This window comes from Ctenopharyngodon idella, chromosome 18 (genome assembly GCF_019924925.1).
Source record: "Ctenopharyngodon idella isolate HZGC_01 chromosome 18, HZGC01, whole genome shotgun sequence".
Lineage (NCBI taxonomy): Eukaryota > Metazoa > Chordata > Actinopteri > Cypriniformes > Xenocyprididae > Ctenopharyngodon > Ctenopharyngodon idella.
Window position 1 is genome coordinate 34,981,758 of NC_067237.1, and position 12,924 is coordinate 34,994,681.

The 12,924-nt window shown below is 36.2% G+C and overlaps 1 protein-coding gene across 1 annotated transcript in view; it reads left to right on the plus strand.

Annotated features, from left to right (window-relative positions):
* The window catches only part of dhx36 (DEAH (Asp-Glu-Ala-His) box polypeptide 36), a 45,140-nt gene that overhangs the window by 17,829 nt on the left and 14,387 nt on the right, over nucleotides 1-12,924 (plus strand). Inside the window, exons 11-14 of the mRNA XM_051871374.1 lie at nucleotides 249-354; nucleotides 6,521-6,608; nucleotides 10,017-10,072; nucleotides 10,249-10,313. Of these exons, the coding sequence (XP_051727334.1) occupies nucleotides 249-354; nucleotides 6,521-6,608; nucleotides 10,017-10,072; nucleotides 10,249-10,313 (315 nt within the window). The remainder of the gene's footprint in view (nucleotides 1-248; nucleotides 355-6,520; nucleotides 6,609-10,016; nucleotides 10,073-10,248; nucleotides 10,314-12,924) is intronic.

Below are 12,924 nucleotides of genomic sequence, written 5' to 3' on the forward strand. Positions count from 1 at the left end.
AGTAATTGATCTATTTGATGAATTGTCTTACGGTGAGGCATTACATTTACAAACCCGCAGGTCAGCCGCAATGGCAAAGTTATTTACTGCAGTTTAGTAATACAGCTATTGGTGGGCTGAAGTTAGGCAGCTTTGACGTTTGTCTTGCAGCTGTTAAAGTGAATTCTTGAAGCATAAATATTTAGCAGCGCTTGTGTTGAGTCACTGAGATGTGATGTAGCATGACCTCTCTGCTCTGTGATTGGCAGGTACTCGGACAGCACCATTGACACGCTGAAGATGATGGATGATGATGAGAAGATCAATCTGGAGCTTATCGTAGGATTGATCCGACACATTGTGATGAAAGAGGATGTGAGTGTCTTCCCCGTATGCCTGTCTGTTTTTTTTTTTTTTTTTTTTTTTTGTGTGTGTCTGTGTGTGTATTCAAGTGTGTGTCCATGTGACTTGGCCAAATCAGGGACAGATGGTGAGCCTCGAGTAAAGCAGAAACATGTTTGCATTAAATGTGTGCTAATGGGACTGCTTAGCAGATGCTCCTCTCCTCTCCTCTCCTCTCCTCTCCTCTCCTCTCCTCTCCTCTCCTCTCACAATAATACCACATTTACATCCTGTTCATATCACTACATGTTCATACTCTACAGGGATACAATTAGTCTGAGCTCATGTTATTAACCTACTTTTATACTCCTTAAAGGGCTCATATTCCATTTTTTTTCCACTGATGTCTACTTATGTCAGTCATTGTTTAGCTTAAACCCATTTTCTGTCCTATCTCTGACCCTTAGACTTAAATGAGCTGCTGTGCCTTTAAGGTTCCTTCTCAAATGACACCCTAAGCCCTTGTGGTTATCCTCTGAGTCACGCTTTGGTGACGTAAGCCTGTGCAGACCCATTGGTCTTGTCAGCATGTCCTTGAGGGTGAATGGGTTATGAAAATGTACATTTGGGATAGACTAATTCTTTCGAATGAATCAGCATACGTATTATAGAAAGTCATGCTGGGTGTGTTTTAAATGTACACTTGAATATCTTTATTAAATTCAGCATTAAAATAATTAAAAAAAGGATTGTTGGAATAAAAAAAGAGAAACAAATGGATGGTACAGAGGAGAAATTAAGATACTCCTGGAGATTGTCAGTACAGTCATTCTCCATTCAGCATTCAAACTGCATGTCGCGTTTGGTTACAATAGTCAACACGATGAAACTCTCTCCAAGATGATTCAGTGTTCCTATTGTTATACTTGATCTGTAGATAAAGGTCTATGGTTTTGTATAAAATGACTATTTTGCTGGAGTTTATTGCTGTTTCTAAATCATGCTACTTTCTCCCAGGTGTCTGTTAGATCACAACACTGGAGTAGAGAGCACTATGAATTGTTCTAGATGCGCACAGTAACTGAAATTTAAAACAAAAGAAAAGGCGCAATAAACTATTGCATATAATACACTACCTTTGTGTTTTGAACTTTTTAATGAGGACTCGGAGCGCTGTGACTCCATGTTGCTTTAAGTGCATCATTCTACGCACGGGATGCGCATAAGCGCTTTGTTCTGCTCTGTATTGGAGCCTTGAATATTATAATACTATTGCTCAATTAAAGATTATTAATAGCCTTTCTTGTTTTGTCCTATCTTTCATATGTAGCTGCCTCATTAAAAAGCTGTGCTATACATTTAAAAGAACTGTCTTTTAATTTTAGAGTGTATATTTATATATTAATATATTTACTTGTTGTAACAATACAAAGAACAATGTGTAACATTTTAACAGATTTAGTGCTACACTTACTTTTATTTGATCCCCACTAAATAATGTTTTTTTCACTACATGTTTGGATTTTATACAATTATTGTGCACTCATGATTTTCTAGAGTAACTTTTCCTACTGAATTATCCACTAACCTAGTTTGTAATAGTATTTTTGTTGATTATATAGATTATGATGATTTATATATTTTTTTCATTTGTTGTTTTTTTTTTATAATGAAGTTGTATTTTGTAGTGAATATCAGTTCAACACACAAAGGTATAGAAATTTTACATTGATTTAAAAAAAAAAAAAAAAAACCTTGCTGTATTGGTATCGGCCATTACTCAGAATTTTTGGTATTGGATCAGTTCTGAAAAAATGGTATCGGTGCATCCCTATACAAAACTTCCTTCAGAAAATGTATTTGGTAAAAAAGTGAATAGGAGTAATGTCATATCTATGGAATAGGAATGTGTGTGTAATTACACAGAGTGTGTAAACAACCAGCCTATAATGATAAAAATCCACCCACTCCTTTTCTAATAATCCCCATAAATCATAAACAGTCTCTCCAAATGAGTGGTTGCAGATTTTCCCCTACTCTTACGTAGGAGTAGTGGGAAGCCCCACCCATGACTAGCGACGGAATCTGACCTATTAGCTTAGCTCCTCCCCTGAGTGAGCTTTACACAGTCCGCCATGTTTATCTCCTCGCCATCTACACATTTACAGCGTTTAACAGCAGCATTCAAGTAAGAAATTTATTCTTATTAAAGCTACTAAAGTTATTTAATCAAGAGCAGTGAGTGATTTTGTTTTTCTTTTGTTGTTTGGTTCATATTAACAGCATATACAGCAGTAGGTACTGTATATTACACTGCTGTCACTTTAATACATAGATCTACACATGTGATTTCTTTCCCTGCTGTTTACATTCACAGACATAACCGACAGTGTTTGTGAACTTTGTGTGTTTTTGACATAACAAGAACTGCAATGTCACGTGAGCGTGGCCACAATAGAGATGATTATCAAAACCAAACAGATGTTTTGTTAGTTATTGGCAGAGTATTCGAAGCACGAGTTGTACAGGCTCCACCCTCTTCTGAAAAGCGGGGTGGGGAGAAGCAGCTCATTTTTCCTGTTTGGGAGCAGCTCTCATTTTCCTGTTTTTCCTTCCACTCAAAAATGGGCATTTACAAAATGGTATAATAAATTATATGTGGCATATTTTGAGCTAAAACCTTGCAGACACGTTCTGGGGACACCTGATACTTTTATCTTGTAAAAAGGAGCATAATAGGTCCCCTTTATATATTGTTTTAATTGAATAATAAACGAACATATTTAAAACATTTTAATTCATGTTTTAAAGGGGTCATGACATGAGAATTAAAATTTGTCTTGATCTTACGACATATACAGGTGCTGGTCATATAATTAGAATATCATCAAAAAGTTCATTTTTTTATTATAAATTATTTTTAAAAATGAAACTTTCATATATTCTAGATTCCCTACATGTAAAGTAAAACATTTCAAAAGTTTTTTTTTTAAATTTTGATGATTAGAGCGTACAGCTCATGAAAGTCCAAAATCCAGTATTTCAAAATATTAGAATATTTCCTAAGATCAATCAAAAAATGGATTTGCAAAACAGAAAAGTTCAAGTTCTTTAAAGTATGTTCTTTTGTGCACTCAATACTTGATCGGCAGGACATATTACAGCAAATGACTTGCTCCTAGCACAAATTACAGCATCAGTGAAGTGTGGCATGGAAGTGATCAGCCTGTGGCACTGCTGAGGCACTATTGAGCCTTCAGATCATCTGTATATTGTTGGATCGACTGTTTCTCATCTTTCTCTTGAAAATATCCCATAGATTCAGGTCAGGCATGTTGGCTGGCCAATAAAGCACAGTAATATCATGCTCAGCAAACCACTTGGAAGTGGTTTTTGCACTGTGGGCAGGTGCTAAAGTCCTGCTGGAAAAGGAAATCAGCATCTCCATAAAGCTTGTCAGCAGATGGAAGCATAAAGTGCTCCAAAATCTCCTGGAAGATGGCTGCATTGACTTTGCACTTGATAAAACACAATGGACCAACACCAGCAGACGTCACGGCCCCCCCAAATCATTATTGACTTCAGAAACTTCACACTAGACTTCAAGCAGCTTGGATTCTGTGCCTCTCCAGTCTTCCTTCAGACTCTGGGACCATGATTTCAACATGAAATGCAAAATTTACTTTTATCTGAAAAGAGGACTTTCGACCACTGTTCACTGTCCAGTTCTTTTTCTCCTTAGCCCAGGTAAGATGCTTCTGACGTTGTCTCTGGTTCAGAAGTGGCTTGGTAGTCCTTTTCCTGAAGATGTCTGAGTGTGGTGACTCTTGATGCGCTGACTCCGGCTTCATTCTACTCATTGTGAAGCTCTCCCAAGTGTTTGAATCGGCTTTACTTGACAGTATTCTCAAGCTTGCGGTCATCCCTGTTGCTTGTGCACCTTTGCCTACCCAATTTCTTCCTTCCAGTCAACTTTGCATTTAATATGCTTTGATATACACTCTGTAAACAGCCACCCCATTCAGTAATGACCTTCTGTGACTTACTCTCTTTGTGGAGGGTGTCAATGATTGTCTCCTGGACCATTGCCAAGTCAGCAGTCTTCCCCATTAGTGTGGTTTCAAAGAACAAAAGATACCCGGAATTTATACTGTAGGGATGGTCATTTAATGAAACTCAAATGTAAATATTCTAATATTTTGAAATACTGGATTTTGGACTTTCATGAGCTGTACGCTCTAATCAACAAATTTAAAAAAAAAAACGTTTGAAATGTTTTACTTTACATGTAGGGAATCTAGAATATATGAAAGTTTTATTTTTTAAAATAATTTACAATAAAAAAATGAACTTTTTCACGATATTCTAATTATATGACCAGCACCTGTAAGAGGTCTTTGTACCATTAAAACATCCTGCAAGTTTCATAGCTTAAAATGTCTTTGTCATTATAAAAAAAAAAGCATTTATTTAATCAAGCTCCAAAAACAGCTTGTTTTGATGTTGCGGGTTCTGTGACGTCACAGGGGCAAATACATTTGCATATGACATTTACATTGGATACAGTTTTCAGATGCGTGTTCAGTTGAAAGTCCACTGACCCTTACTAGAAAAGTGCAGCATGTCCAGAATGTCAGATACAGCAGTGTGGATTGTCTTTCAGGGGGCAAGTGTTGCGATTGGCTAATTAAGAAGCCAAACCATAAAATTACAGATCAAAAGCGGTTTTAATTAACGTTCTCTGAAGATTTAGCACCCTTGTTAACTTCACTATCTTCTGACTGGCTCTCCGCTAACCTTAAATTCAAGATTGTACATGTCTAAAATGAAATAAGCTCTGGCTTTGAAAACATAACCTCTAAAATAGCAGGCAAATAACCTGCTCTGTACTGTGAAGTATGAAATAGTCCCATCACATCTGCCTCAAAGTGTTTGTTGCCTTTATCTGGGTGGAAGTTGAAGAGCAAGGTTTTTGTAGTAGGGAGCATGTGCGTCATCATTGTCACAGTCCTGGATGTCACGGCAGAACAGGAAGATTAAGTATTGATAATTAACCATAACATTTGGGAATACTGTTCTTTTTATTGTCAGGTTTGTTTTGCTCCACACAGAGGAATCTGGGTCACAGAATGCTATGAAATGTATTCACAAACATACACACACCGATTCCTGTTCGAATGCACAACTGGTGACACGCTCATGTGCAAGCATGCACTGCAAGAGCAAGTCGATTCTGTTTAATTTGCCATGTACCCTTGATATGACGTTGCTGGGGTGTTAAATATAGAACCAGGGCCGCCTGGGAACACTTCATGTTTTATCTCCCTCCTCCCCTCCGTCGACACACTCTGAATTTTTATGAGGGTAAACCATCAGATTGCTTTTGCTAACGTAATAGATTTGATTCATTCTAGCTGACTTTGGTAGGCGGCTCCATTTTTAGGACGAAAATTACCCCTCAGATCGCAGTGTGGGAATGCAATTTGTGTTTGTGGTGATTTAGGAACTGTCTAAAATATTTGTATATTATATTGTTTTATTTATTATATATTTATATTTATTTTATATTATATTTTTATAATTCTAAGTTTGTGCGTTTGAAGTGACTGAGCGGTTAACAGTCACATTTGATATGACCTGTGATGCTAGGCTGTTGTGGGTGGCTGCCAAGTTGTTATGCGGTTGCTAGGGTGTTCATGGTTTGTAGTGCCATGCTGTGTGGTTGCCAGGGTATTCTGAGTTGTTGTTATGTGGTTTACATGCCCAAGTGAAAAAGAGTCCATACCAAACTTTTTTTCTTTTATTTATATATATATATATAATATATATATATAATGGAATTTTATTACTGTGATTACAGCTGAATTGCTTCCTTTTTCAATGTTACATGATCCTTCAGAAATCATTCTAATATGCTGATTTGGTAATCAAGAAACATTTCTTATCAATGTTAGGTATGCTTACTGTTTTTGTGGAGGATTTTCTGGAAAATCTTTTGTTACATTTTAGATAATTTTACTGTCACTTTTGATCTATTTAAAGCATACTTACTGAATAAAAGTATTACTTCTTTCTTTCAAAAAAAAAAAAAAAAAATAATAATAATAATAAAAAAAATTGTGCCCCAAAATTTTGAATGGTATTATAAAAAAAAAAATGTATTTTAAATTGTTGATACATTGGCTGTTTTGTCTTTCAGGATGGAGCAATTCTAGTGTTTCTGCCTGGATGGGACAACATCAGCACCCTAAATGATTTGCTCGTGGCTGACCAGATGTTTAAGTCAGGTAAATTATATATAAACATATATTTTCTAAAGTTTCCCTTCACAAAATGACCCAGTTATTATGCTTTTAAAGCATATCACATATATGAATGTATCTTCATAAAATTAGAAACATCAATCAATCAATCTTTTTTTTTTTTTTTTTTTTTTTAATGATAGAACTGAAGTAATTAGAACTAAAATGTTTAAATATATGTGCCTAATTATGGGCTGGTGATGGTGATTGAGACATTATTGGTCATTCAGTGTTTCAGTAAAAAAAATATACTACTGATGAAATAATTGTAATGCTAAAACTACTAATAATAATACAAAATGATAAGGTCTGACAGACTGCAGATATACTATTAATTACATTGGGTCTCATTTATGAAATGAACGTATGACAGAAAACTGGGTGTACGGCCATTTTTTTTTAAGTTAGCGTGAGCTTGCGTGCAGCATAGTAAATCAGGTGGAGAATTGTAATGAAAGCATTTTGTTTATTTAGATTATTTTACTGACCGGGTCCGAAAACCAAAGCTCATTAATCGATCATCAACCATTAAATGACAAGATTACAATGTCAAATTAAAATTAAATTAAATTAGAATAGATGGGTGTCTGTGACCCATTAAAAATACCACAAATAACCCACCCAATTTTTTTGGATTGATGTTTGTATGATGTTTATAATGAATGCTACTATAGCTTAATTTGCTACTATAGCTTAATTGGTTTAAATTTATAGCAACATATTTTTCATTCTTGTTCTGTTTTGAATACCGTTAAATTTATGGATTTGTTTTGGAGTGAGTGAAAAATAGCCTAGGCTATAGTGTTAATAATGTTTGTAAATGATTTGTTTTATTTACTGGTTTTTAATATACATATAAATTAATGTAAATGTTTGCAATTACGTAAGATTAATTTCTCTTTCATGAGATTACTTCCTCTTCTTGGCCGGGTTAAGTTTCTCCATGTCGTAAACTCTAGGGGCAAGGCTTCTAAACTGTGAATTTTTAGGATTAGGATTATTGTTTTTAGCCTCCACATTTGTCAACGTATGATCATTCGCACAGTGGTATTGGCGGCATATGAATGTTTCATGAATCACATGTGATTCCTGTCATAAGATAATTTCTGTGCTCGGATCTGCGCTCGTTTCTACATTAGATTGATAAATGAGGCCCATTGTCTGTGTTTGCTCAAACTGATTTACTGAAATCAAATCATAAATGGTGATAGATGAGCACTAGTGAAAAGGCTAAAATATATATTGATGATGATCATGATAGTAATTCCAATCAAACTTCATAATTTTTACAGAAAAAGACAATAAGGAATACTATTTACATGTAGCGTATCAACTCTACATGGTATGAAATGATCTCTCGCTTTCTCGCTCTCTCTTTGCATGTGTAAGAGAAAGAGAGACATTGCTTTGAGCAACGGTGAGTAAGAGCGAGAGTTACAGTGCATCAGAGAATGCGGTGTATCCATTTATATTAATGGGAATAGTGTGCTGTTAAAGATGAAGATGGAAGCTCAATTTTCTGCGGTCCAATTCACTGTATCCCTGCTTTATTCAAATTTAGAACAGCTCTAAAACACATTCTGTCAGACTGTTCTAGTGTAAAGCGGTTATAGGACATATCACAGTAAAACTATCTGTGCTGTGCTAAACTTATTCTTAACCTCGAACTCATTCACTGGTGAGTGAAATCTCACAATTTATTAGCCAATTGCTAATGACATTATTTAGACGTCGACTAGTGCAAGATTTCATCACAGTGTAGAGCGGGGGTCTCAAACTCAAATTTGCTGGGGGCCGTTGCTGTGATTGACATCTCATAGGAGGGCCATTTTAACATTCAAGCACAAGAAAGCGCAAAATTTCTGAAAATTTACTTTCCTTTGCATTATTTCTTATTTACTTCAAATTTTATTACTAAAATATTTTTGCCATGCTTAAAAAAAAAATGTAAACAGCAGTGTCTCATTGTTACATACAGTATTAGTTTTTAACAGTTAGTGCAAATATTTTTCCTTATTTTATTTTAGCTTAAATAACATCAAAATCTTGCACTGAATAACACTGTACTGAACAACACTGTACTGAACAAATGCAATCCCTGAATACATTTGTACACTATTCTATTTCTTGCCAGACACCTGGCAGCACTTCTGCTCGCACAGCTAAGCCACATTTGCCAAAGATGCCGTTTGAGCATCGGTAACGTTTATTGGTAGCAACAGACGCGTTTCAGTGGTTTAAATCGATGCTCGCGACTTGCTCGAGTGCTTTTACTGTAATTTAGGCAAGCGCACTCATAATAGAAGTGACGCGGTCGTGACGTGCATGCGCTGCTGCACGCTCGTTTTTCCAGGCGTGCCTATGCCTCGGCGAGATGAAAACATCTCAACTTTTCAGAATGCCGCAAGCGCGCCGCAGGTCATGTGACAAGGACCAACCGATGAGCTTCGGCCTTTCCGTAACAACACTGAAAGCTCAGCCAAACAGCTGATCATAGCTGTACAGGGCCGGTTTTTATTTCTTATCTCCATAAATATATCTAGTAGTAGAGCTAATGCAAGGACTAGAAATACATTTTTCTTTTGCTGAAACTTCCTCATCGTCGTGGAGAGCGCAGCTCATGGTTGCATAGCAATGACAGATGCCACAGGAGCGAAAGCGCTTTGGAAAGGAGAAAGCGGCGCGGCCGCTTATGTGATGCGATATGTGAACGGCCCCTTAGAACAGCGACTTTTTCTTTGCATTTCAGTCAGGTAGCATTTCCATTAAACTCCACGAAAAAAAATACTGCAATGTCCATCTTTTTTGAAACTGTCTGTGTTCATCATCCACTTTTCTTTTCAGTTTGGAAAAAAACATATTTCATTCGCTCTTTGCAGCCAAACAACAAATAAAGTACGAAAGCCCCGAAACAGCTCTCATCAAATCTGCCTCCGCGCTTTTTTATATATAATATGAATGATTCTATATATATATATATATATATATATATATATATATATATATATATATAGAATCATGTCATTCTTTTGAATATGGAATATGGTATGAGACAACTATAGAATAATAATAAAATAATAATAATAATAATTTAGCGGGCCGGATTGTTTTATTTTTGAGATCAGTTGCGGGCCGGGTGGAGGGGGAGGAGGGGCCGTAAATGGCCCGCGGGCCGGCAGTTTGAGACCACTGGTGTAGAGGGTTGATTGTTATAGGAGCAACAAAATAAATCAGTTTCCATGAAAGTATGAAACAGTTTTTGGTCAGCAATATTTCAGTTGACACACTCATTGACAGAAGTTTTAAAAAGTGCATTTTCAGGCACTTCTACATTTGACTTTACACAGAAGAAATGACAAATACACAGTTTCTAAAATCTCAGCTCTGTTTCAGAACGGTTTATCATCATCCCCCTCCACTCTTTGATGCCCACGGTCTCTCAGACTCAGGTGAGTGTAGACAGCTGCGGCAAGCTTTTTGCCTCCCACAACAGCTCTCAAATGTGATCTTTCCCTCCAATCTGACTGCTGAATTGAATTCGTTAAACTCTACTGTATGTGAAGTCCAGTGCCTCAAACTTTCAATAGTGCTATTATGTTCATGAATGACACTTTGCTCCCCTCAGGTGTTCAAAAAGCCGCCCCCGGGAGTGCGCAAGATTGTGATCGCAACCAACATCGCAGAAACCAGGTGTGCTTATGTGTGTGGATATGCTCATGATTATACGAATGTATTTCTGTGTGTGTGTGTTTTGTGCTTTTCTGTCTGTTGTGGTGCATGATGAAATCAATCTCTGTCAAGATTCAAATGGCCATTTGTCACTTTTGTTTGATAATGAATAATTAACACTCTTGTTGCTGCTTTTCTCTCTGGCGCCATCAGTATGCAAAATTTGAAACCATGCAGTGGCCAAGTGGCAATGGAGCCAGCTAATTAAAACTCAACAGACTAACACACAGCTTTAAAACAGACTTTGAGCGTCGTCTGTACAAACAAACTCAACAAAGAGTTGATAGCAGCCAGAATTTGATGGGGTTTCATAAATAAATTCATGAGTGGATCTCTTTTTAATTGCATTCAATATCATCAGGCTGTTCTCCCCCTGAAATGTTTGGTCTCTGGTAACAAACATCTGGAGTCTATGATGGTGTTGATCTTTTAGCAGTTATTAGAGATTCATTACAGTTATTTCAGCTTTCTCATATTTCATCATATCATATATTGGTAACATTTTAAAATAAGTTTCTATTTGTTCTCTTTGTTGTAATTTTAATTAACGACATTAGTTAACATAAAGTAACAATTAGAAGTACTTTAAAAGCAATTATTAATCTTTGTTCAAGTTAATTTCAGCATTTACTAATACATTATTAAAATCAAAAGTTGTATCTGTTAATATTTAATGGACCTGAGCATTAACTAACAATGAACAATTGTATTTTTATTAATTAACATTATCAAAGATTAATAAATACTGTAACAAATGTAATGCTCATTGTTAGCTAATGTTAGTTAATGGGACCTTGTTTTAAAAGTTACTCATATATTGCTTAAAGATAATTAAAATAAATAAGTCAGATTGCATTTAGATGAATATTTAGGATTCAATACATGTTCAACTCAGCAGTGGCATACTCGATTAATTTAGACTAGCTCCTAAAAAAATACACATTTAGGGCACTTTCAAACCAAGCAGCTTTGTATTGGTCAACACAGCGAATATGTGTGACCATTTTGAACCTAATGAGGAAAATTTTGTTTTCACACAGAATTATCAAACACTTGGATTCCTATTAAAATGACTGGATTTCACCTGTGAAATTTAGCTGATTAGGGCAAGGAACTGCACCTGAATAAATGTTAACGCTGTTTCAAAAGTAAAGCCATGAGACGTTATGTTTTAACATAAAAATAATGTTAAACATGATAATTACTAAACTTGTTAAAGATTTAACTTCCATTAAAGTCAGCATTAGACTGAAGTTGCGTTAAACTTTTCTTTCCTGTTGTGACGTATATCCAATTGAAACAGTTTTTTGAATGAGACGAAGTTTAGAGCGGGATTTGAATTAGTCTATCAAGAATTGATTGTCATCAGAGAAGAGATGTCGTTCTGAGGGTAAGGTGACGTTAATGTTTAATGATTTAAAGATTACAAGGGCACATGAATAAAAAAATAAATAAAAAAAAATTAAAGCTGCAAGCAGTGATGAAAGGGCCCTCGCACCAGGGCTCACAGCCACCCGATGGCATCAGGAAAACAGTGAACAGTGGGCGACATGCATGTAAGCAAGTGAATACAGGAGAATTATGGCCAAGTCATTTCAAAGTGCCACACTTCCTGCTGCCAACAGGTGGCGCTTTGACCATAACTGAATATTGCCATGTAGATGTCTTCAGGCCATGACTATTATCAAACATGTGAAGTTTGGAGCAGAACGGACGTTGTATGCCTGAGTTACAACAACTTCCTGTTTCGTGGCGCTAATCTCATACACTAGCCAAGTGTTTCATGGTTTAACGTGTTTCGAGTATGTTTGATACTTCATGGCATATTTAAATGTGTTTCTGGGAGTGAATTAAAGTGTAAAGCATACCATTTCCTGTTGCCAGCAGGTGGCGCTATGGCTAACTAAATATTGGCGTATAGATGTCTTAAGGCCAGGACTATAATAATATGTGAAGTTTGGGGCAGATCGGACGTTGTATGTCTGAGTTACAACAACTTCCTGTTTAATGGTGAAACATCGAACTTTGTCAGGCCGCCACGGACACGCCCTTCAGTGAAAACTCTAGATCTTCACAATTTAACATCACAAAGGCCTTTAGATTAGACTGACCAAATAAGATGTTGATCTGATTAAAGCTCTAGGAGGAGTTTGCCAAACTGCCAAAATTTTGCAGAGAAAATTCAAAATATCTCACTTCCTGTTGGGTTTACAGATTTTGCACCCACGGGCTTTTTTGTAGGTATTGGGCTGTTACATCTGTCTACTGAATTTCATACCTGTACGTGAAACGCAGCATGAATAGCGCTTAATTGAAATTTTGTAGGTGGCGCTATCGAGCCATTTTGCCACACCTAATTCTGAAACCCATATCAGACGTAAATTTTCACCACTCTGAACGAAGTTTAATCTGATAGTTCTCAGAAAATGAATTGTAACTTAGTGAATATTAATGACACAAAAATGAGACTTATGTCTAAAAAAACGTTGAAATGTCAGGTTTTAAATCGTGTAAGTCAAATCGAAAACAAATATTCTGTGTTTATGTAATCTGTATGAAAAGAGACACATGT